This window comes from Chelonia mydas, chromosome 7 (assembly GCF_015237465.2).
Source record: "Chelonia mydas isolate rCheMyd1 chromosome 7, rCheMyd1.pri.v2, whole genome shotgun sequence".
Taxonomy (NCBI): domain Eukaryota; kingdom Metazoa; phylum Chordata; order Testudines; family Cheloniidae; genus Chelonia; species Chelonia mydas.
The window spans coordinates 20,965,085-20,991,253 of NC_057853.1; the positions used below are offsets into that span (position 1 = coordinate 20,965,085).

General features: G+C 42.5%; 1 protein-coding gene across 5 annotated transcripts in view; it reads right to left on the reverse strand.

Annotated features, from left to right (window-relative positions):
• Window positions 1-4,000: 4,000 nt before the first annotated feature.
• The window catches only part of LOC102932289, an 81,389-nt gene continuing 59,220 nt past the window's right edge, over window positions 4,001-26,169 (reverse strand). For all 5 annotated transcript variants that reach the window (XM_043551863.1, XM_043551864.1, XM_043551865.1 and 2 more), the window contains 6 exons: window positions 25,740-25,762; window positions 22,067-22,141; window positions 20,814-20,956; window positions 8,832-8,976; window positions 6,684-6,830; window positions 4,001-4,765 (listed from right to left, as the gene is read on the reverse strand). In XM_043551863.1, the coding sequence (XP_043407798.1) occupies window positions 4,576-4,765; window positions 6,684-6,830; window positions 8,832-8,976; window positions 20,814-20,956; window positions 22,067-22,141; window positions 25,740-25,762 (723 nt within the window). In that variant the 3' untranslated portion in view covers window positions 4,001-4,575. The remainder of the gene's footprint in view (window positions 4,766-6,683; window positions 6,831-8,831; window positions 8,977-20,813; window positions 20,957-22,066; window positions 22,142-25,739; window positions 25,763-26,169) is intronic.

The following is a 26,169-nucleotide window of genomic DNA, read 5'->3' on the forward strand; positions in this document are numbered from 1 at the left end:
GAGGTATGATATGATATGATAGAGGTCTATAAAATCATGACTGGTGTGGCAAAAGTAAATAAGGAAGTGTTTCCTTTTCATAACACAAGAACTAGGGGTCACCAAATGACACTAATAGGAAAATCAGTAATATTTGGGTACAAATCAGGCTGCAAAAGAAGCATGGCACTTTGAAAAATGTTTTAGTTTTGTTGCAGAGTTAAGCGGGCCTGGCTGCACTCAGGCCTAGCTAGAAAAGCTTTCTGTCCATTCCAGTTCCAGAGACAATTAGTACGGTAGAAACCAGATAGATAGGGGAATCCTGCTGGAGACCTGAAATGCTTTAACAACAACACACCTGTTGGAGATCCCACATCAATAAAAGAAAAATGCAGCTAAACTTGCAGACTGCAGGCAGGGAAAGCTCCCATTGGCTCCCATAACAGGTTTGAATTCCCAAGTTCCTCAGGATCAGGCCTCACATTGATGATATTAAATTACATTAAACAAAATATTTGAAAAAAATTTTTTCCTCCTTTACTTACCCACCAGAGTTTTGGGTTCCCCCTCAACTGGTGAAGCTCTTGCACAGACCTGCTCACAACAACGCTGGCTGCAAAATGGCTCCACAACTTTTTGCCGGAAGAAAACCACCCAGAGTGACCATCCCCTGAAAAGCAGCTTCAAGCAAAGGAGCAGAGAGAGTCTGGACCTTCTCCAGACACAAAAGATGTCATTCGGATGCTCTGGTGATTGGTGCCATAGAAATACCCTGGATGGAGAGAGATGCTACAGTGATATTCTTAATTATAGATGGAGCTGGTGGTAGAGCTTGTAACAGGGAGATCATTGACAGCCCAGGAGACGGAGTCTCCCTACTCTCAGTTCTGTTGCCCAGCATCACAGCAGCTGTCAGCAGCAATTGCAGGGAAAGTCCTGCCCAGCCTTTGCAGGCCCCGGACAGAAGATGGAACCTTAAGTGAATTTGGCTGCCAGACTCTAATAAGTCTCTACTGAGCATGTGCAAACTGTGATTTTTCAGAGGTCAAATTTGGGCACTTTTTCCTGGGAACAGCAAAAGGCACAACCCTAACACCAGAAAGACCCCCACCCCTGCCACATTTCAAGTCCCTGATCCAAAGTATAGAGGCACGAGAGCTTCTAAAAAAATGTCTTACAACCAATTAATTAACATGGGCAAAAAAATGTATTTCCCCCTAATCTTGTTCTCAGAAATGGCTAAACCGTTTTTGCTGAAATTTTCCACAAAAAATCAGTCTGAGGTAGAAACTCAGCATGGAAAATTTCAGCCCAAATGGTTAAAGTTTGGCAGAGTTATAAGCAACTGAAGATGGATTCTTATAATGGGAAGTGTTGGAAAACTTCACCTATAGATAGAGCTACATGTGCCACCTATAATAAACATGATGCCGAGGCACTCTGGTGGGCATGTTAGAAAGGCAGCCAGCCAGACGCTTTACTAACATATAAAGCAGGGTATGAAACTCAGGAAATGCATCGCTGCACAAGGATTTAGATGTTAGTGATCTCGTCCTCTCTTGCATAAACATAGATCTCTGAATTGAAGTTTTAACCCTTCTGATAGCTTTTAATCTGTGATTTTTAGCTATACACATGCATTCTGCAACCTTCCCTCAGATAGGGAGAATATAATTTTAAAGCATTTCATAATGCATAATAAAGGTTAAATGAATGGTATTCTGATACTCAGTCTCGGCAAAGAGAGCGGGACTGGAATAGCAGGGGGCTCATAGGTCAGAAGAGAGGTGCTTTGGCAGAGCTGTGTGTGGAGGCAGAGGGCACAGGAACGGAGTAGGAGAGGACACTGATGTGGATTGGTAGAGCTGTTTAGGGACCGGGACTGGAATCGAAGGTAATGCACAGATAGGGATTGGGAAATGCAGCAGAGATGGTGGTGCCCAAAAATGAATATGAAAGCGTGCTGCAGTCTCCAGTGCATTGACAGAGCTGTGCAGCAGCTTGCAATTGGAAAAGCTGGGGGTGGAGCAAGTCAAGAATATGGTGCATCACAATAGCCGCATAGGGGTACACACCCTGCCCACATTGCAGCTGGCTTTCGCCATAGGTCTTGGGCCTTCAGTTTTATGAGCATTAAATACACTCTCAATCTAAAATCTAAAATGCAGTGAGAATTTCTGACTGCTCTCTGGGTTAAATGGTTCTGCTGACCTGAGGGGTCATGGTCTTGAACTGCTAGCCAAGCACCTCCCACATGCAAACCAACTGCTCCAAAGGAAGAAGTGCTTTACCAAAGCAATGATGATTCAGAAATCCACATGCCCTTAACAGGCTCAGGGTCCCGGTTTCACATTCTGTGCATCATCAGTGAAAGCAAAAGAAAACCAGACATGAAATTGGAGCTCTGCAGAACTTCCTGCAGCCAACTCCGGGCATTAGCAGAGAGATGAGGCAATCCAAACAGAGAAAAGGGCCTGCAGTGGCGATTGTCATTTATGCTTAGTAAAGGGAATACTTGAGGCTGCGTAGCTAAAAACCAAAAGGGTTTTAATGACCGGGTTTAAGAAGACTGGATTCAGAGAAGAGGCACTGTTGCCAGGCAACAGTTTATGGAAGTTTACGGCTTGCTATGGCAAGACAGGTGCAGCCAAGTACAGAGTGAATCTTGAGAACCTGTCAGTCAATGCCCTGCTGGTTGCAATGGATTAATTTTCACTATACTTCCTTGCTTAGAATAAGTCTCTTTTTCAAAAACCTTCTGTCATACGGCTAGTTACCGTAACCTTGGCTCACAGCCTCATTAAACCACATTCTGATCACCCTCATTCAAACACCGAGGCCCCATCCACACCACTGCTGAAGCTGTTGTAGAAACAACTGTATGTAAACATAGCTGGGTTCTAGGTAGATTTTCTTCTGAGAAGCATCTTATAACCATATTGGAAAAATCACATTCTACGTTACCTAATGTGATGAAGTGAGCATTTTGGGTAAGGTTTCTTCTGAAGCCTATGTGTGCCTCAGTTTCCCATATACTTTGCACAGTTACCTAGTTGGGGGAGGGGGGAAAGGACTAAGGTTGGTCTCAGGGCAGGCTGAGGGCGTGGCTACGCTTAGACAGCGCTGCAGCGTCACAGCTGCACTGGTGCAACTGTGCCTCTGCAGCCCTTCAGTCAAGGTGCTACCATGCCTAGTTAATCCACCTCCATGAGCAGCGGTAGCTGTGTCGAAGGAAAAAGCCCTCTTGTCGACACAGTGCTGTCTGCACTGGGGGTTAGGTCGGTATGACTGCATTGCTCAGAGGTGTGGATTTTTCACACCCCTGAGCAATGCAGTTACACCGATGTAAATTTGTAGGGTAGACCAGGTCTCACGAAAGCTTATTCTCAAATAAATTTGTTAGTCTCTAAGGTGCCACAAGTACTCCTTTTCTTTTTGATTTAGTAGGACTCTTGGACAGTAACAGACATAACATTGTTAGCTTAGCCTAATGATGAGAACCGTTGTCTGTTCACTACTGTAGCATAATTCGCTGGTATGAAAAGGCTGATATTGCAAAGAAATAAAAGCTGGGTGTGCAAATGAAAGACAAAACCAGAGAGTGAAACCTTTGATATTTTCTATTCCATTCATTTATTACTTTTACAGTTTACTGGAGTGATTTGACCTCTGACTTGGGTAGTTTCTGGCAATTAATGAATGGGTGGTTGGATTGAGGGCTTGAGTTTTCAGGCAGGACTACATAAAAGCTGTTGGCTTCAGTGAACAAAAACCTTTGGGGTTGGGGGAGAATTTCAGTTCATCTGTTTTGCAGCCCTCAGTGTTGGGTTCATCCTGGCTCTCCACACTGAAATTTTACTTCAGATATCTTCAAGGAGGGGGCAAGAGCTAGTGGACTTTACTAGCCTTCTGGAGTCTCCACATGGTGGGTTCTGGGCCACTCTCCCCCTCTCAAGATCTTTAGATGGAGGCAAACCCTGTCAAGTAGTTCTGGGCTGACTGAATCACCTCAGATCTCAGATGGTGGGTAGTGTAGGGCTACCAGGCATCCTTCAGAAACCTTTCTGTTATTGGGAAGCACAGCAAGCCTGCTTGCCGGCTCCTCAGATAATGTCTGGTGGGAAGAGAGGACCATCTAGCTCCTCCTCAAAGACTTTTGTTGGGGGAGTAAAGGCCCTCTCCCGCATAAAAATGGCTACAGGTTAAGGGAGATGGTATGCTGTTTGTTGGGAGGCCCAGCCCAGTCCCAGGTTCACATGAAATGGTCTAGAGGTCAGTGCACACCCTTGAGAGCTCTGCTCTGGTAATGAAACCAGAAAAGCTGGATTTTGGCATAAAAGTTTTCCACGACCCTACTCCCTAGTTCTCAGCCTATCTGGTAATTAACAGCTAGAAAATGTGATCCCCTTTGGCTATTATTGCTCACTGAATATTCACTTTGGTGCTAACGAGTATCAACCATGGAGTATTAACACAAGATTAAAGAGAGAAAACAGGTAACAATATAGCTTGGGAAGAAAAATCACATTACAAAATGCAATCTGCAGGACTAGAAAAGTGGTCTTGTTATGGTGTTAGCCACCCCTGGAAATGCCTTCATAAAGCGAGAAGGTGTTGCATTGCTGCAGGAGGCTGAGAATGCTTGTGCACATTGTGGGGCAGAGTTTGAAGCACCCTTTCTTTTTGTTTGGGGAATCGGACACTCAGTAACCTCTCTTCTAGTGGGCTGCTTACAGGTGGGGTAGAGGATATTGAAGGAGTCCCAGCATTCACCAAGATGTACCTCCTGAAAAGAAAAACAGAAGACAAAGTCATCTCCAAGTGATTGATATTAAGGTAAAGATACACGTCAATCTTTCCGAATGCTAATACTGTAAGTACTATGCTTGGAGGAGGTGGGCACTCTGTATTCATTTATCCATGCTCTATGATCATCCAGTAGCGGAAAGGGCAGTTGTTGTCAACTATATGGAGCTAAGTCAAAAGGGGCTGTTAGGAAAAGCAAGCAGGAAATGAGATAATGACTAGAGGTAAGATACCTCTGGGGAAAATGCCGCAAGGACCATTAGGAAAACAATGGCTGGGCTGCTAATTAGGAAGGGCCCGCCTCCCAGGGCTGGCAGACTAAGGTCAGAAGGAGACAAAACAGTTAAAAAGTCCCTCTTTGAAGAGAAATGGGGACCAGTTGTCAGAGAAAGAGCCTGACACAAAGAGAGGCTCTGTGGAGGAAGTCTGAAGAAGGTAGGCCTACCTGACTCACATCAGGGGGGAAAGTAAGCATTAGGTACATAAGCCACACTGTTCTCCTATGCTATGTTTCAGAGTAACAACCGTGTTAGTCTGTATTCGCAAAAAGAAAAGGAGTACTTGTGGCACCTTAGAGACTAACCAATTTATTTGAGCATAAGTTGCATCCGATGAAGTGAGCTGTAGCTCATGAAAGCTTATGCTCAAATAAATTGGTTAGTCTCTTAGGTGCCACAAGTACTCCTTTTCTTCCTGTGCTATGTGGTGTTCCTACTGTTAAGAATAAATGATACTTTATTTTGAAGAGGCTGACTGGTCACAGGATACCACTGCTCACAGCTCCTGAGAAGTAGAACTGCAGATACTGAAACTAACTCTGGCCTGTGGTTAGCACACAGAGGTCTGCAACTGAGGTCCTGGTGTAAGAAAGGGAGAATCACGGGGTTTCACCCCACAAAAGGTGACAGCTTGAGGCTCATCACTTGTGGAGGTGCATTCAGAGTGATGCAGCTAGCCCTGTAACCATGACATTATGCATGCTCTTCAAGGGCTCTTGAATAAGCCAGGCAGTCGTATCAGAATTATACTAATAGCTTGACATGGTTATCAAACAACAGCTCCCTTTACTACACCAGAGTGAGCTTCTCAGATATCTCTGGAGGATCAAGCCACAAAGCAGACTCTCTCTTTTAGGCAACCTTTTGCATCACTGCTTTACAAACAGCCACAACAAAGTGTTGGGCAGAAGGAGACACCAACCTGGTGTCTATACAACACACACATTCTGAAAATATCTTGATCAGAGTTTTCTTTGTTCGGCACTTCTCAGCCACCTTTGTTCTGTGCCCATTGAATCATTCATAAGTGCAGGCAGCCACCACCTGCAAGTCCAACTGTCTGGGCTGCTGTCTACTTATCCTAAAGGCCTGTTCTCTGCTCTCAGAGTAGTGTTCAAAGGGGTGGGATTTTCAGACTTGGGGTCTGCATGTCTCTGCTACATATGCATAGTGCTGGCTGAAATGACCTATTGTCACTTCATGACACCTGGTAATTTGGCAGATAATTTCCTGGATTGCTTTGTAAACACCTGTCATTTCTGCTAAGAAGTGCAGCTTTCTGTGCTGCTGTTATTTACACCTTAGATAAAATTGTGAATTTGCCCCAAACAGAAATTCCTTTTTTTGCTGAGAAATCTGACTCTTATTTTTGAAATAAAATAAAATAAAATTCAGGGTGAACATGAGAACCGTTTTACTATTTTACACATTTATGAAATGCAATTTTTTCCTTTCCTGGATTTTTGCCAGCAGTGAGACCACTGTACGCATCTTTACGGAGGGAATGATGGGATCAGACTGAGTGAAGTGAGTGAAGCATGATGGGAATAGGAAAAGCCTGGGGGAACAAGAGTGATTATTCATCATGGGTTGGCAGACACAGAGGGCTTCTCTGCTTACCCTTTGCTAGGGATTGATTTTGTTGGCTGCAGATTTCTCTCTACAAGGAGGCTGCTTGCTTTGCCTTCTTTAAACAAGCCCAGCATCGTCCTTGGGTAATGCAGTTTTGCCTCCAGGTCATGGGTGGTCACAGGTCCCCAGGCTAGTCTATAATATCACATTAGATTAATTTGAAATAATGGGGGTAAAAGAAGATTAAAAAAACAAGATGAAAACATGAGTTATTAAGGCATACTTAAGAATCAAAAAATATAGGGTCCAGCTGGAAATCTCAGTTCAGGGGAGACCATTGCTCCCCTAAGAAACTGATCTCTAACGGAAAACTATTGCCTAAGGATTTAAACTTCTCCCAAAATCGGAGTCACTGGCTGCTTGATATTGTGCAGTGACACTGCTCTGCCCTGGAAGTGGCATTGGAAGAGGCAGCCTCTGCTTCCAGCCCAGGGCTGGAACGCAATGTTCGGAATCAATGCGAATATCTGAGTGAGATCGGGTAGCTCCCTCCTGCCCCAAACCGAAAATTCCTTGTAGTTTCCATGAGTTTCCTGGAACAGAACCTCTTTTGGTTATAGGGCTACACTTAATGTTCAGTGCTTCTGTCTGCAAGGGTGAAAAACATGATCATTTGATGTAAACAAGGTGTGGCATCAGACACAGGTAAGCAACTGCAATATGAAACAGTCCTCACAGTCTCATGTTACAGGAGGACTGGATTTTAATCCTCAATCCGGATATACACTTGAGTTCAGGATTCTGGAATCCCCTTCTCCATTGGCATAACCCTCTGTGTATTGGAATGTTCTTGATCTCAGGGAGTGCAAGGGGAGGCAGGACAGGAAGACAAATGGCGATGAATGGGCATCTTTCTTCTCTGGCAGAGAGGAATATAAACATTGTCCCTAATTTGCACAAGGAGCAGCTGATGCACAGAGGTGAAGTGAGTTGCCCATGACCACATGGTGAGTCGCTGGTAGACCAAGGAACAGAACCCATGCGTCCTGATTCCCAGTCCCCTCTTTAGCAGATAGCCCATGTTCCTTCCCCTTCCTATAGAAAAAAAACTCCGAGTGAAACTTTTGCCATAAAAGGGAGTGCTCTGCAAGAGCTCTTGGATCACTTGTCAAACTGGGAAATCCTACAACCAGCAAAAGGTGAAAAGTGCTGCAGAGGCAGCAAGCTCAGTGCCTGCACAGTGTTGGGAGAGAGTGTTTCATGAAGCTGATGCTCAAATAAATTTGTTAATCTCTAAGGTGCCACAAGTCCTCCTTTTCAGATGCTAGAGTAAAACAAGGTATTTCCACCCTGGAGGATTCTGTTTAGTGACTGGCCTAGTATCCTGAAAAGGATGAACTTTGGTAGCTATGAAAAGAAATTAGGTCACAAAGGGACAAATTATTTTATTAAACATCTCTACTGGCCTCAGAGCTCTGCAGTATTCAGCAAAAACCTGTTCCTCTTAGCATTACCTTTAGGCAGAAGCTCTTTGAGGTTGGGACTACATGTTTTGTTCTGGGTTTGTACAGCACCTAGCACATTCTGGGTATTACAACATAAACAGAAGCAGCAATAGATACTGTAACATGGCTTAAGGTTCAAAATACTGCACCTCACTAGGGTGTAGCTCACAAAAGCTTATGCTCAAATAAATTTGTTAGTCTCTAAGGTGCCACAAGTACTCCTTTTCTTTTCATGAAGCACCGTGTATACTCCTTTCTTGACCAAAGTGCAGCGTTGCTGAGTTCTAAAAGGATTCCTGCCCAGTTCCCCTCAGCTGGGAGACTGCCTGTTGGAGGCTTGAGTGTGAGGAGAGGGTTTAAAGGAATCACTGAAAGAGGGAAATGCAGAGCGGGGGAAAACAGTTCTCCAGTGCTTGCATTGTCCCATTCAAACCCTTGGCTTGCACCCAGAACTCATCTCATTGGTCTTCCAAAAAACAAAAAATGACTGAATGCTGCGAGGATGGTGCTGCTGCTCCCCACATGTTCAAATCAATCTATTACAAAGCTAATGCAACTCAGAAAAGGCCTTTATTTTTTACATTCAGCCTGTGAAGCATTAATGTTTCCCGCTGAGTAATTCACTTGCAAAGGAAGAGTGAACTGGCTCAAGAACCCGGATTTCTCTGGGCGTACTGAATGTTCTGTTTACCTGTAAGGAAATTCCCTGGAAAAGTTGATGGGGGCCTCCTGCATCACAGCGCACGGATGGGAAAGGACATGGGACTTCTTGTGAGGCTGCATCCAAGCAGCAAACTCCGTTTCAAAGAGGTTTTCAGAAATCTGCAAATTCTGATCTAGGGAATGGAAAGAGAAAGCTAGAAGGCTCGTAATGTATTTTTATATACAGAAATGAACTCAGACAGATATCTAAACTACCACATCTCACCTGCATGGGTCTGTATGCCTGGGAGTGAGAGAGACACTAAACTCCAAGCATTTGGGGAAACTTTAAATCACTCAGCATTTTATTGCATTCTTTTCCCTTAACACATTTCTTTTACTTCGTTTATTAAGCCCCTCTCTAGCACTCTATATCCTTATGTATTGAAAGGCTCATTGCATTGATTAAAAAATACTGCTTACATGCAGGGTTTTACATAGAGGGCCAGATTCCGAGGTGATGCATAAAGGAGCATACCTTACATGTCAGGAAAAAGGTGTAATTGGATTTAAGGGAGCCCAGGTTGGTGTCACATTCCAAGGGGCCAGAAGAGAGGAGTGTAATAGGAAAAGCATCTTCCAGAGGGTGTAATAAAGGTGAGAATTAAAATAACTACCCTGTATTTTAACTTACAGCTTCTTCTGGCTCCTTGCTATTTATGTTAAGCCAACTTAGACTCCTTTGGACTCACTTCCTGATATGTAACCTAAACTACCTATTCTAGTCTCTCTCTAGTCTGTTCCATATAGAGTCTTAGGCAAAGCTCATCACCAGGTATCTGAGCTCCCTTCCAGAGTAAAGGGTAAATCTTACACAGCACCTCTGAATTTGGCCTAGTCTTTTGGGGGAATCACTGCAGCAACACAGTATCTATGGGAGTATGGATTACATGATTTTGGCAGTGTATTCTTTTATTCAAACACACATCCCTAACCTAAACACCTGCCTCGACAGCTCTGTTCTCCATACTTTAATACTATCTTAATTAAGGAAGAGTGTGAGGTTTGTTTGATAAATCTTCTCTATCTGGCATTTATAAACTGAATATTTGGAGATTGAAATCGACTGAGACTGAAACAGATCGAAACTATTTCCTTTAAAATTGCAAACAGCAATAGACTGAGCTAAAGGAAATTGTAGGACAGTGGTATTCTGTCTTCTATGAAAGAAGTCCACTTACCTGTCTGTTAGGGCTAAGAGAGAATTTAAAATGGAGGATCTTACAGTGAAAGACACATTGAGTTCTCTCTCACACGGGTCTTGCCTGCAGTAGAAATGCTGTTACACGTTCGGGGCTGCTGGAACAATTTTTATAGTGGGGGATTGTAATGGATATACATGGAAACCACTTCAATCCAGGGAGTGCGGCAGCCCCCCCAGCACCCATAGTTCCAGCATCTATGTACCCATTATTCCCAAAAGGTAGCACTTCCCCACGGGTGCTTGCACAAATAGACAAGAGCTAGTGCAGGCTGACTCAGGTTTTTTTATCACAGTGTCCCGTAACCCTGCCTAGAGCACTGCCCCTTGGGAATAGTCAGTAAGGACATTTCTAGTAGATGCTGCCATGGAGACTTTACATTAGTTTAGATTAAGGAAAATATTATTTTGCACTGAAAGAATGTGTTTTTCTCTTTGCTAATAGTCACTGAGTGTGAGAGGTAAAACCGAAAAATAATCACCCTAAAGAGCTACAAACCAAGTCTAAAATGTGCCCAAAAATCCAAACAAACCTACACTGCTTCAGCCAAGCTTTTATTTACCCATGAGAAAGAGCTGCCATCCCCACAGCACTGATGGTTTGGCCAAAGGGCCTTCCCACACTGATGGGCCAAAGTAATGGTTACAGCTAATCCATCTAAAGGGCCTATTCAGTACATGGCAGCCAATCAGTAAAGAGCCTGAGAAATGACATCAGAAGATATACATTTGGGGTCACAATCAGGACTAAATCTTCAGTGCAGGGTATATTTTTTCTCTTGATGTCATTAGGCTGCTGATTGGTTGGCCTGCTTTCAACAGACTTTCGATATAGGACTGTTCGGATTGGTTATTAAGGATTACTCTCAGCTGGCTTTAGACCTAAGAAGGGATTTATAGAATCTAATATTAGTGGTATGTATTTAAAGATGGATTTTTGTAAAATCTCAGTAAATTACTCTTAATTTTTCTGATTAATTATATCCCTTGTGGTGCTGTAGCTAGAGCTGAGTGAATGCTTCCTTGGGAATAATTTCCTTGATACATGTAACTTCTTTTTCTGCTTGAGGACAATTTACAAGCAGATCATGATTCCCTCACATTTGTTTTTAACTTAAATTTACCCCACAACATTTGTTTGTTTTTTTCTCTGTGGATTGATCACAAACAGTTTGCTGCAAGTATTGGCTACTCAATATTCCACTGAGCTGTGATTGGTCACAAAAGTCCCATAGTCACAAAAGTCCCATTGCTTTGTTTCTGTTCCTTGGTTATAACTCCTATATGCAAAAGAAAGAGCGAGGAAGCCATTTGGGCTTTGGAGTAGATAAACAGGATCAGGGAAATTTTTGAAACATTAAACGTTTTCTCTTCCGGATCAGCCAGATCTTGCCAAAGGCATCGTTCCTAGAAAAAACAGGGTACTGTAAAATTTAGTGGAGGGGTTCTGAGGTTACATAATTTTTTTTCTTATCACATTCACACAAAGTAAGTGAGTCTGTGATTCTAGCTGTGAAGAAGGCAGTGAGCTGACAGTATGGCTCATGTGCCAGGAATCTGGCCATGAGTTTAGGGAACACTAACTGTTGTGTCAAACAGTGAGACATCCACAATAAAATATACTAGGCATTTTGCATTTATTGATTTGTAATTTTCACCACAGTTGTTTACCCAGACTAACTGCAGATGCTTGCACTGTACTACTTGCAAACGGTGAAGTCAGATCTTTTAATTGTCTCTGCATCAGGGCTCTCATGAAGGGTTTTGTCAGTTTAAAACAATCGGCAATTATTTCAGCGTGCAAAATTCAAATTCACTTTCTTTGAGTATTCACGCAAATAATACTCTATCGTGTGTGTGCTCATAGAATCACAGAATTGTAGAAATGTAGGGCTAGAGGGATCTTGAGAAGTCATCAAGTCCAGCTGCTTGCACTGTGGCAGGACCAAGTAAATCTAGACCATCCCTGACAGGTGTTGGTCCAATCTGCTTTTAAAAACCTTCAATGACGGTGATTCCACAACCTCCTTTGGAAGTCTATTCCAGATCCTAACTACCCTTATAGTTAAAAAGTGTTTCCTAATATCTAACCTTTATCTCCTTTGCCTCAGATTAAGCCCATTGCTTTTTGTCCTACCTTCACTGGACATGAAGAACAATTGATTACCACCCTTTATAACAGACCTTAAAATATTTGAATGCTTATCAGGTCCCCCCTTCAGTCTTCTTTTCTCAAGACGAAGCATGCCCAGTTATTTTAACCTTTCCTAATAGGTCCAGTTTTCTAAACCTTTTATAATTTCTGTTGCTTTCCTCTGGACTCTATCCAGTCTGTCCACATCTTTGCTGAAATGTGATGCCCAGAACTGGGCACAGTACTCCATCTGAGTACTCCTGAATAGAGTGGGACAGTTACCTCCTGTGTCTTACATATGACACCCCTGTTAATACAGCATTAATGGAAAGCAAAGACAAAAGGGCAGAGGTGAAAGCAAAGGTGAAGTGATTTTTTTTAAAGTCTGAGCCTATGCACAGAAAACAAAAGCACTGTGCTATTGCTTGAGAACCAGAAAATGAGACTGATTAGAAATGAGAATGAAACAGACCAACCTAGTTTCACACTTCAAACTTTACTTCTTTGCATTCAGTTCATAGCATAAATGGTGCAAAGCAAAATTGATTTTTAAAATTCCTTCCATTTTAACAATCTAAGATGTTGCTATTTAACACAGGTAAGGAATTCAAAGAAGTGAGTTTTAGGTTGACCATGTCCCTTTAATTATTACATTCTGACACAGCACAAAGAGTAACTGCGGGCCAAAACATCTGTGGTGTTGAAAGTCTGACTGTTCTTTCCCTTTGGGAATAAAAACTTTTTATTGTTCTTTAATCTTATTTGGATTATTTTTGGACATGCATCAGACAGATAATTAAGTTATTAAGGGTGAGTCAGTCAATGTTTTCTTGATTTTTAAAACCCATAACTTACAGTCTTTGATCCTACAAAAGCCTCACTCAGGTTAGTAGTCCTTCTGACCAAGATTTTTCAAAGGTATTCAGGCATTGCTGCACTCAGTGTTGCAATGCCTAACTGATTTAGGAGCCTAATCTTATTTTCAAAAGGGATTTTAGGCACTTCAAAGCCTAAATCCCATTGAATGGCTCCCAAGTGTCTAAATCTCTTTTGAAAATGAGCACATCAATGCCTACATGTTTTTAAATGCCTTTAAAAATATGGGCCTATGGTAATAGCCCTATGAACCCCAATGAAACTACTCAAATAAGAAAGGGTTTGCAGGATGTGGCCCTTAGATTGTAAACTAGCTGGAGCAGGGAGCTGCTTCATTTAACTGTACAGCACCATGCACAGCTATGGTAGACCTAAAACATAACTATAAAAACAATGCTGTAGAAATAACAGATCATTAACCAAGGTTTTTCCCATCCCCCAGCAGTTAATCTAGGAAATTTATTCTACTGATTCATCCACCAGTGGTAACTTGAAAAGTACTGTGACACGCAAGCAACAAAAGATCCAAACTCTTGCTTTGTACAGTAATTACAGAACTAGAGACAGACCCTCAGCTCTGCCAGGATTTGCTCCATTCTAAAAGCAGAACTTATGCATAACCCATATACTTACGGCTACCCTTGGAAGAGACACCCTTACCAAATAAACCAAGGCAATGAGTTTTTGGGCAGTAGTGGATATTTATTTCTGACTCTGGAGCACAAAGAGTAGAGCAAGTAAAACTCGGCTGTTTCATTCTGCAAAAACTCACTCAACATTTTGTTGGGTTTTAATCCATGTGGGTTAACAATTGCTCCCCGTCCCCAGATTTAGAGCTGAGTTTGGGGTTCAAAGAAAGCCAAAAGCTTACAGGAAAGCTCAGTTTCACCTATTCCCATCTTGAAACCAGGCAAAGTTGCAAATTTCACCTAGTTTTGATGTCAAACCGTAAATCAACCCAGGTTTGTGAATTCTAAATTAACCTTTTTTTTTTTTTTGGCGCATGATGCTGGCCTGAATTTTGAGCAGGCAACAGAACCAGGCAAGTTTAATGCGGTTTTGCATGTCATTTGGGAAGATTTATTACGTTTCTATTAGTACTATTTCCATGCCAAAACCACATGGGACGAAGAGAAGGGAGAGAATTAGTGAAACTGTTCTGGAACAAGGTGACATGAGCCTCGCATACAGAAGATTAACCCTTTAAAGTGGCAGCACAAAGGCTGGTAGGCTTCAAATGAGATGCACAAGTTGTGTTTTGGTTGGCCAACACTTTGCTCTCTGCCTGCCTGCTGCTGGATGTCTTCGTATGAATAGGTAGATTATTAAAACACAGTACTCAACAGTCCTGTCCTTGGAGCACTTGACAGAGCAGAATTCTTTTGTATGTTTCAATACACTGATTGAGCCTAACAACAAAACAGAGTGGAAGGATAATGCTATGTGCCTGTGACAAGGTACCCAGCAAATGCAAAATGCCTGGGATAAGGAATCCAGTACTCTGGGCTGGCAATTGTACGTTGTTGTCTTTGTTTCAGGACAACTGAAATAACTGATAGACTCAGAAGTGTATATTTTTATGGTATCTTTATGGTAGGGAAGTTTGTGCCAATCATTCGCTACTACAGTGCTGGTTTAAATGGCATGTTTTAGAGCAGTATAGACAATAAATCAGCTAGACAAGGCAGGAGTTGCTGCACAGAATGTCTGAATCAGAAGCTCCAAAAAATTATTTTAGAACTTACTGTTCACCACAAAAGGAGAGAAACTACTTATTTTCCTTAGTAATAAGCTGTGTTGTCAGCCTTGACAGAAGTAAAAATAACTAAAATACTACAAAAAAGGAAAGGGTGTGTGTCTAAGTGTAACTGTATCACTGCCCCACCCAGTACAATGAGACAGAAATTAACTGGGTAGACCTACATTCCAGTAGCAACTCAGAATGACTACAGCTTTATATCTGTGCCTGGAGATATACATATTTTTTATAGGTGATCACAAGAAGGGAGGGAGAACCAGCTACCGCTTGAAGGAAGTAAGGCGAGACAATGCACACAGAAAAAAATAGAAACATGTTTTATATAAGGAATTTATCTTCATGTCTTTCTGGAAAGTTTCAGCATGATTTCTGAACCGGAAGGGCACAGTGTAAATAGCAGAGATGGGTACAGACAGGAACTTCTGATCTAAGGCACCATCCAAACTCTGGGGAAGTTGGGGAATCAGAGACGAATGTTGCAACTTGGGCTTTTCTCTGAATTGTGGGGAAGTTTGGATTTGGATCAGATGACTCTGCTCCATCTCTAATAATATGGGGAATGAACATCCCACTTTTACAGGGGAGTCCTGATGTCCTGGCCTATTGAAACCATTGTTTCATTCGAATTCATAATGCAGCCTGTCTGCTACCCAAGTCTCCAAAGCAACCCCCTTCTCTTGAACTGTTGTCCTTCCATAAAAATGGAACTCAGGGCCCTCTTGCCTCTGTATGTGGCCTACATGATATCTTTCCCTGTTAAAATCTGCATTCTTAGATGTTCAGTGGAGATTGTTGGGTTGCTTCAAATCACCCGAGAATCAAATATACGGTTCCCAGATTTCACTGCATACCAGTGCATGGGCTGTACACTAGAGAAGAGCTGTGCTCGGGCCTCGCACAGAGGCTGTTGGATTTCAAGTTCTTCTTTAAAGTAGGAAGTGGATTCTGAGAATTTTCAGAGTGGAAGGGAGAAGGAATGTACATGATCCTGGAGGGGGCAGCTGGTAAGAGTTTTGTCTGTATGAAATGCCGTCTGACAGAGCTGATGGAGGAAAAGATCCGAGGTTTGGAGATGCAGGTGGGAAGTCTGGTAGAGTTTAGGAAGGCGTTTGAGCAGATTACGGAGCAAAGACATGAGGTATCTGAAGGGAAAAGCTCAGACTTGCAGGTGGAATCAGGGCTGGGGAATTCTGAGGGGAGACTGGGTGAGGAAAGTGGTCAGTGGAAGCATGTGACTAAAAGAACCAGGCAGAAGAAAAGACGGGCTAGTGAAGGAGAAATAGAGCTCAAGAATAGGTTTGCAGAGTTGGAAAATGAAGAAGGGGCTCAGCAGGTAGTCACTGAAGGTGGAAGGGCAAGGAAGAAGAGAAGAGCGGCTAGTCCTATAGGAAAAGGGGAAGAGTTAATGGAGATTACACCAAATATGAGCCCCAGGAGGATACAGGATGGGTTAAAGAGGATTACAAGGGAAAATAGGAATGGAAAGAACTTGCAGCCAAAGGGAACAGGGGATAGACTGGAGAATAGCACCGTCACTAGCAAAAGGCAGGTCTATGTGATTGGGGACTCTTTACTGAGAAGAATAGATAGGGCTGTAACCAGAGCTGATCCAGAGAATAGGAGGGTGTGCTGTCTTCCAGGTGCTAAGATACGGGATGTAGACCTGAGGTTGAAAAGGATTCTAAAGGGAGCAGGAAAGAATCCCCTAATTATCCTTCATGTGGGAACAAATGATACGGTAGATTCCCGCTGGAAAGTATTAAAGGAGACTATGCTAGGCTGGGGAAGACGCTTAAGGAAATCGAGGCTCAGGTGATCTTTAGTGGGATTCTGCCTGTTCCTAGAGAAGGGCAACAAAGGTGTAACAAGATTATGACTATCAACAGATGGCTTAGGCAGTGGTGCTATAAGGAGGGCTTTGGGATGTATGGCCACTGGGAGGCATTCATAGTCAGAGGACAGTTCTCTCGGGATGGACTTCATCTGAATAGGGAAGGAAATAGACTTCTAGGATGGAGGCTGGCACAACTGATTAAGAGAGCTTTAAACTAGGAATTTGGTGGAGATGGTTGGGAGATGTCCAGGTAATCTCCACGCCGGATTTTAGCATTGAGAGGAAAGAAAACGAAGTAAGAAAGGATACAGCCGTGGATAAGAGGAAGGGCAGTGTAGATACCAGTCTAATAGGTTATACTGGCTGTAGAATGACCGTGCCTAATAGGGTACAGAATGTGAGTGAGGCCAAACAGCAAAATTAAGATGTTTGTACACTAATGCGAGGAGCCTAGGTAACAAAATGGAGGAACTAGAGCTACTGGTGCAGGAAGTGAAACCAGATATTATAGGGATAACAGAAACATGGTGGAATAGTAGTCATGACTGGACTACAGGTATTGAGGGGTATGTGCTGTTTAGGAAAGACCGAAATAAAGGGAAAGGTGGTGGAGTAGCATTGTATATCAATGATAAGGTAGAATGTAAAGAAATAAGAAGCAATGAAATGGATATGACTGAGTCCGTCTGGGCAAAATTACATTGGGGAAGAAAACTATTAGGGACTCCCCTGGGATAGTGCTTGGGGTGTGCTATAGACCGCCAGGATCTAATTTGGATATGGATAGAGCCCTTTTTAATGTTTTTAATAAAGTAAATACTAATGGAAACTGTGTGATCATGGGAGACTTTAACTTCTCAGATATAGACTGGAGGACGAGTGCTAGTAATAATAATAGGGCTCAGATTTTCCTAGATGTGATAGCTGATGGATTCCTTCAGCAAGTAGTTGCTAAACCGACTAGAGGGGATGCCATTTTAGATTTGGTTTTGGTGAGTAGTGAGGACCTCATAGAAGAAATGGTTGTAGGGGATAGTTTTGGCTCAAGTGATCATGAGCTAATTCAGTTCAAACTGAACGGAAGGATTTACAAAAATAAATCTGCAACTAGGGTTTTTGATTTCAAAAGGGCTGACTTTCAAAAATTAAGGAAATTAGTTAGGGAAGTGGATTGGACTGAAGAATTTATAGATCTAAAGGTAGAGGAGGCCTGGGATTATTTTAAATCAAAGCTGCAGAAGCTATCGGAAGCCTGCATCCCAAGAAAGGGGAAAAAATTCATTGGCAGGAGTTGTAGACCAAGCTGGATGAGCAAGCATCTCAGAGAGGTGATTAAGAAAAAGCAGAAAGCATACAGGGAGTGGAAGAAGGGAGGGATCAGCAAGGAAAGCTACCTTATTGAGGTCAGAACATGTAGGGATAAAGTGAGACAGGCTAAAAGTCAAGTAGAGTTGGACCTTGCAAAGGGAATTAAAACCAATAGTAAAAGGTTCTATAGTCATATAAATAAGAAGAAAACAAAGAAAGAAGAAGTGGGACCGCTAAACACTGAGGATGGAGTGGAGGTCAAGGATAATCTAGGCATGGCCCAATATCTAAACAAATACTTTGCCTCAGTCTTTAATAAGGCTAAAGACGATCTTAGGGATAATGGTAGCATGACACATGGGAATGAGGATATGGAGGTAGACATTACCATATTTGAGGTAGAAGCGAAACTCAAACAGCTTAATGGGACTAAATCAGGGGGCCCAGATAATCTTCATCCAAGAATATTAAAGGAATTGGCACATGAAATTGCAAGCCCATTAGCAAGAATTTTTAATGAATCTGTAAACTCAGGGGTTGTACCGTATGATTGGAGAATTGCTAACATAGTTCCTATTTTTAAGAAAGGGAAAAAAAGTGATCCGGGTAATTATAGGCCTGTTAGTTTGACATCTGTAGTATGCAAGGTCTTGGAAAAAATTTTGAAGGAGAAGGTAATTAAGGACATTGAAGTCAATGGTAAATGGGACAAAATACAACATGGTTTTACAAAAGGTAGATCGTGCCAAACCAACCTGATCTCCTTCTTTGAGAAAGTAACAGATTTTTTAGACAAAGGAAACGCAGTGGATCTAATTTACCTAGATTTTAGTAAGGCATTTGATACCGTGCCACATGGGGAATTATTAGTTAAATTGGATAAGATGGGGATCAATAGGAAAATTGAAAGGTGGATAAGGAATTGGTTAAAGGGGAGACTACAACGGGTCCTACCGAAAGGTGAACTGTCCGGCTGGAGGGAGGTTACCAGTGGAGTTCCTCAAGGATCGGGACCAATCTTATTTAATCTTTTTATTACTGACCTTGGCACAAAAAGTGGGAGTGTCCTAATAAAGTTTGTGGATGATACAAAGCTGGGAGGTATTGCCAATTTAGAGAAGGACAGGGATATCCTACAGGAGGATCTGGATGACCTTGTAAACTGGAGTAATCGTAATAGGATGAAATTTAATAGTGAGAAGTGTAAGGTCATGCATTTAGGGATTAATAACAAGAAGTTTAGTTATAAGCTAGGGACGCATCAATTAGAAGTAACGGAGGAGGAGAAGGACCTTGGAGTATTGGTTGATCATAGGATGACTATGAGCTGCCACTGTGATATGGCCGTGAAAAAAGCTAATGCGGTCTTGGGATGCATCAGGAGAGGTATTTCCAGTAGGGATAAGGAGGTTTTAGTACTGTTATACAAGGCACTGTTGAGACCTCACCTGGAATACTGTGTGCAGTTCTGGTCTCCCATGTTTAAGAAGGATGAATTCAAACTGGAACAGGTACAGAGAAGGGCTACTAGGATGATCCGAGGAATGGAAAACTTGTCTTAGGAAAGGAGACTCAAGGAGCTTGGCTTGTTTAGCCTAACTAAAAGAAGGTTGAGGGGAGATATGATTGCTCTCTATAAGTATATCAGAGGGATAAATACCGAAGAGGGAGAGGAATTATTTAAGCTCAGTACCAATGTGGACACAAGAGCAAATGGATATAAACTGGCCACCAGGAAATTTAGACTAGAAATTAGACGAAGGTTTCTAACCATCAGAGGAGTGAAGTTTTGGAATAGCCTTCCAAGGGAAGCAGTGGGGGCAAAAAATCTATCTGGCTTTAAGATTAAACTCAATTAGTTTATGGAGGAGATGGTATGATGGGATAACATGGTTTGGTAATTAAATATTCATGGTAAATAGGCCCAATGGCCTGTGATGGGATATTAGATGGGGTGGGATCCGAGTTACCCAGGAAAGAATTTTCTGTAGTATCTGGCTGATGAATCTTGCCCATATGCTCAGGGTTTAGCTGATCACCATATTTGGGGTCGGGAAGGAATTTTCCTCCAGGGCAGATTGGAAGAGGCCCTGGAGGTTTTTCGCCTTCCTCTGTAGCATGGGGCACGGGTCACTTGCTGGAGGATTCTCTGCTCCTTGAAGTCTTTAAACTACGATTTGAGGACTTCAGTACCACAGATATAGGTGTGAGGTTTTTTGCAGGAGTGGTGGGTGAAATTCTGTGGCCTGCGTTGTGCAGGAGGTCAGACTAGATGATCATAATGGTCCCTTCTGACCTAAATATCTATGAAGGTCAATGGTGGAGAAGGGGAAAAGCTGGTAGACTAGAAAAAAATGAGATCTGGAGAAGCATAGTGGGAGGTTACAGGTGAGTATCTACCACCACAATAAAGCACTCCATCAACCCCTCTTTATATGCTCCCTAGCAACAACTGTCCCAGAACGGACTCCCCTTCTACATTTCAAACCTTCCCACTCATCCAAATGACTGTCATAAAAGTGAATGTTAGGGCTGGCTGTGTACAGTAACTCTGGGGACTTCAGCCTTATGGAGAACTTGGTGTTAGTTCCAGGTAGTCATTTTACAAATTAATGGGGTTTGCTTTGCTCCACACTTGAAATGAAGATTTTCAAAAAGTTAGTGCAGGCTTGAAAAAATGTCACCCATCATTTGCATCAAGCCATAAATATGATGCCTATGATATATGTTTCAATTAGAGACATACCTATGAAAATAGACTTATTTTGGGTGCTGATTTCTCTTATTCACAAGTTCTTTCCCTACCTACGCTTGTCCTATGTGTAAATATTACATGTTATTGGGAATAAAGAGCCTTACATTGCTGGGAAGTGGCTGGTTGAGTACAGAACCAGTGACTTGTTGGAAAGTGGAGGTGCTGCAATTTCTGGAGCTCCAGTATTGCTCGCTTCTTCTTTGCATGCTCAGTCCTTTCATTTTCTTTTCTTCTCCAGGTCTCCAATCTGGAGATAAGACAGAGACACATGGTGTTTTCAGCTAGGATGTTTGTACACCTGATCTTATCTTCTCCATTCTCCCAGTTTGTTCATAATAACAAGGGGCTAGGATTAGACTAGTGAATTTCAGTCTCCTTACAAACACTATGACAGGACCACGCCCTGAGAGAGCCATTGCCCTTTCTGCTTCTGCCACACCTACATCACAAAAACAAGATGTTAGAATCTGTATGTTCCTCTGTCTACAGGCTATGGTCAGCAAGGATGGGTCTTGTTGTTCGAGTACAGGACTAGAAGTTAGAAGAGCTGGGGTCTATTTCCATCTCTGCCACTGACTCTTTATGTGATCTTGGGCAAATCACATAGGGCGCAATTTTCAAAAGCAGGGTCTAATTTGTTCCAAACAAGACAACTGCAGCCCTCACTGACTTCAGCTGAAGTTGTGGGTGCTCAGTATCTCTGTAAGTCTGGCCCCAGATGGCTAAAGTTGGGCACCCAAAATTAAAGGACACTTTTGTAAATTTGAGACCTAATTCATCCGTACTACCTCAGGTCCCCAAACAGTGAAAACAATGCTAGCCTATCTCACGGGGTGCTGCAATATCAGTGGCATGGTTTGAAATCCTCAGATGCTAGATTTCAGAGTAGCAGCTGTGTTAGTTTGTATTGTCAAAAAGAAAAGGAGTACTTGTGGCACCTTAGAGACTAACAAATTTATTTGAGCATAAGCTTATGTTCAAATAAATTTGTTAGTCTCTAAGGTGCCACAAGTACTCCTTTTCAGATGCTAGAGTAAAACAAGGTATTTCCACCCTGGAGGATTCTGTTTAGTGACTGGCCCAGTATCCTGAAAAGGATGAACTTTGGTAGCTATGAAAAGAAATTAGGTCACAAAGGGACAAATTATTTTATTAAACATCTCTACTGGCCTCAGAGCTCTGCAGTATTCAGCAAAAACCTGTTCCTCTTAGCATTACCTTTAGGCAGAAGCTCTTTGAGGTTGGGACTACATGTTTTGTTCTGTGTTTGTACAGCACCTAGCACATTCTGGGTATACAACATAAAGAGAAGCAGCAATAGATACTGTAACATGGCTTAAGGTTCAAAATACTGCACCTCAGTAGGGCTTTATCACTCCAGCTCACATTGTTACCATCTTTCTGTTGATAAGTTTTCTTCCTCAGAAAGGTCCTAGGGAGAAAAATTCAGCATGACTCAACTGAGAGTTATAATCAAGAAACTGACAATTATTTTTAATATAGAAACGTAGAGATTGTATTTTTGAGTCGTTTTGTTTAAGAAATTGACAGAATCAGGATGCACTAAGAGAAATGTTCTTTTTAAAGTTTTTATTTTTTACCTCTCAAATAAAACAAACCTAATTTTCTCTCTCTCATAAGGAACCCTCTCTCTTTATCTATGTTCATTTTGGAATGGCAGCCTTATTAAGGTAGTGAAAAAGACAGCATATGATGTTTTATAAAAACCCCGTAGCCACTCACTCACCTTTTTACTTTGTTAATTTCCAAAGTTGCTTCTTTTTCCTGGTTGCGCAATGTCACTTGAGGCAGTACTGCTATAAGCTCATGACATGGAGAGGCCATTCTAGGTCTCTTTACAACCCTGATCCCCCAATCTGACCTGAACCATCATTAATGTTTTACCTTATCAGGGGCTCTCAAACCATTAATAGCTCAGCAGAGACAGTGTGCGCCTGACAGGTTTTAAGAATGAAAACTGGGTGTTCGAGTGATTAAAATAAAATCTGATCATCTAACAAGGTTTTGTTTAAAGGTGGCACAGTGGCTTGTGCAAGCAGCGATTCAAAGGCAGAACTGGCAGATCAAACCTTTACAAAGGTTCAACAAAAGCCATTTTCATCTCCAGCTCCCCCGCACTCAAAGGCAGGGCAGAGCTGCCCTGTATTATTTGTCAACTTTGTATACACATAGTCACCACTGTTACCGTTTGATTCAAGCAGAGGGAATGTGGTGTGAAGACCTTGTCTCTCAGGAAACTGTTCAGGTTTGTAAGGAGATAAGCATGCTCAGTAAAAGCATTTTGGAACCGAAGGTAACAGAATAACTGGCACTAAACAGAACTGGTTCTTTAAAACGTGAGTGCTCCTTTTAGGGTGCAGAGGCTATGGAGCTAGGGAAGCTAGTTTTTACCGTGCTTTACAGATTATCTGCTAAATGATCAGCTATATGTTGATGGCAAGATTTTTATACCAAGAGATGATATAAGAGGCAGATAAAAGCTTGGTTTTCAGATCCTCAGGGTTTGGAGTAATGGCTGTTAGAAAAAATCACCATTTGACTTGCAAACGGAACACATTTGATCCAGGAGTCACTGAGAGAGAGAATCAATACAGAACAGCATAAAATTTATTTACACAAAGTCATTCTAGTCTTTATTGCTAAAAGCTTTACAGCTTCTAACAGAAACATTTCTCAAATAGAGCAAGCTTAACTTTAATCCATACACTGTTTTTCTTCCTCCTTTGGCTACTGATAAAAAATTCTGTGTTTAAATATGGGCCATACAATCCAAAGTGAGATTATATGGCTCCACAAGGATAAATTCCAACCTGGGAAATGGTGCACTTCAAACATAAAAGATCAGTTGCTGGGTTCTGGTTGGGGGGGAGACTCCCACATGATGTTGGCTCTCTTGTACGTGAGGGGATGAAAAGGACAGTAGCATAAATCTCACACTGAAAGTCATGGGTCTTCAGGTGCAGAATGGCCCCCTAGATGTTTTGTTTAGTAGGGTTTTCTCATAGCATCATTTCATCCAATTCCTTATGGCCACATTCAATATCGAAAAAGAGAATTACAGTAAGACTGAAAATTCTGCAGGACAATACCCTAGCCACTGGGTTATGAGGTATTCAGGGGTGGAGCACTCCCAAGCTCTTCTGCTGAAGCTGTTCCACTGCACATACATGATTTGTCATTGGCACAGGGCACAGAAGCTGACTCTGGAAAATATTAGTGGCTGCACCACCAAAAAGCTCAGGGAGGTGCTTGGGGGAGGGCGGAGAGGGGCGGCGGGGGGAGGGGCGGGGCCTCTGGAGAAGGGGCGGAGGGGGGGTGGGGCCTCGGGGCAGAGCACCCCAGGGAAAACTAGAAGTCGGCACCTGTGGCACAGGGTTTCAAACTTGGGTCTCCTACTTCCTAAGTGAGTTCCCTAGCCACCAGGCCAGAGAGTCAATTTGATTCTCTGGCCTATGACCATGCCAGTCTCTGAGCTACTCCTCCATATGAAAAATGAGGCTGGTTGTGACTGGTTCCTTTACAGCAAATCAGGTGTGCCCCTATGACGCCTTTGACCAAAGTTAAACACCATGCTATGGTTAAAAGTACAATCCCTCTGTTTGAAAGTCAGTATTTGACCTTTCAATACCCACAAGAAATTCTCTGCTCCCTGAGGTTGGCTACTAAGGGCAACATTGTTCCCCAGTTTTATAAGCAGGATGCTCTAAGGGAAGCCTGGTGTTCTTCGTCATTCTTTCCCCTGAGGCTGTATCTTGGAGCTGCAAAATGATGTCTAGAAGACCATGCTGTGATGCTGCTGCCCAAATTTGCTATTCCTTCCCCTCTCTACAAACACATCCTTTTTGTCACAAGGAGCACACTAGCCTCAATTAACTCACTATCTCTGTGTCATTTAAATGACCCGACGAGGAAAAGTAGACATCCTCAAGAATAGGATTCCTGTGCATTTAGGATTCCTGTGCATTTCAATACAATGCTGGCTCATAAGAACAAAACCGAAAAGCAGGGATTGCAACCAGCACATGGGTGCCCATGAACCAAGGCAAAACTAGTATGTTCACAGGAAGAGGGGAGAACATGCCCCATAAGGACCAGGCTGTGTCTAGCCCAACAGGGCAGTGTAAGAGCCAGGCTCAGTCACAGCCCTTCTGTTTGGGGAAGGGCATCCACTGTTTCCTGCATTACTGGGAGCGCAAATATTGGAAGCATGTGATGTCCTGGAGTTTCCCCCAGATGCTGTAGCTCTGCTGGATCCAAACATGGGCCAGTCCCTAAATGGCACAATTTGGCCCTAATTCAGCAAGGTATTAAAGCACTGGCCTAACTTTAAGCATATGAGTAGTCCAATTGGCTTCAATGTTTGTAAGAGTACAGTGAAGTGAAGGGGAGACACCCCAAGCTGGAGGCAGTTACTGAGTTAGGAATTCATTACATGGTGACGAGGGAAGAGAATGGTTTTAAAATATATATATATATACGCTCTTTGGGGCAAGACTGTCTTTTTGTTCTGTGTTTGTAAAGTGCCTAGTGCACTGGGGCCCTGGTCCATGACTGAGCCTCTTGGGCACTATGATAATACAAATACTAAATAGTAACAATGAATAATCTGTCCTCCTCCCCACCTGTTTCACTGAAGTGTCTTTCCTGAGCTGCAGTCATTGCCAGAAACATACACAGAATAGGATGTCAGTGTGAAATGCTTTGAAACACTGTCACAATAGGAACAATTTTCTCTAGGGAATGAAATCAGACTGCAAAGTTATTTTCTGTCTGCTGAAACATGAAAAGAATATGAATGAGATTACATCTGGCCCTGGGTATATAAGAGAGCAGAACCAGCCTTAACCAGATTCAGTTTTCCTTCAGTGTCCTTCTACGAAATTAAAAATCCCAAAGAAATCCTGAATCCGGCTAGATGTCTTATAAAAGAAACCACATTCTTGCCTAGCAGAAACAGCGTGCCTTTGATTATTTGGAAACACATGATTTAATCATCCCATTATGCATACCTTTTCTCAGCTGGTGCCAGAGCCTGAAAAAGACAGAGACAAGCATTAGATAAAACAACATGATTTCTAGCTAAAGAGATTGGAGTCAAAGGGTCCAACCCTGCATAGGGCTGAGCATCCTCAATGCCCATTGACTTCTCTGGGAGGTGTGGGTGCTCAGCACTTCCCAGGAGATGCTCAGTACTTAGCAAGATTGGGCCAAAAGGGAGCCCTCTCCCCTGAACTGATACCAAGCTAGATAACTAAAAATCTTTATCTTCTTAAGTAACTTCCCTCCCCCAAACAAAGATCCACAACATGCAAAAAGACCCATGGGCAAAATGACTGGTGCTAACAAGTTTCAGAGTAGCAGCTGTGTTAGTCTGTATTCGCAAAAAGAAAAGGAGTACTTGTGGCACCTTAGAGACTAACACATTTATTTGGGCATAAG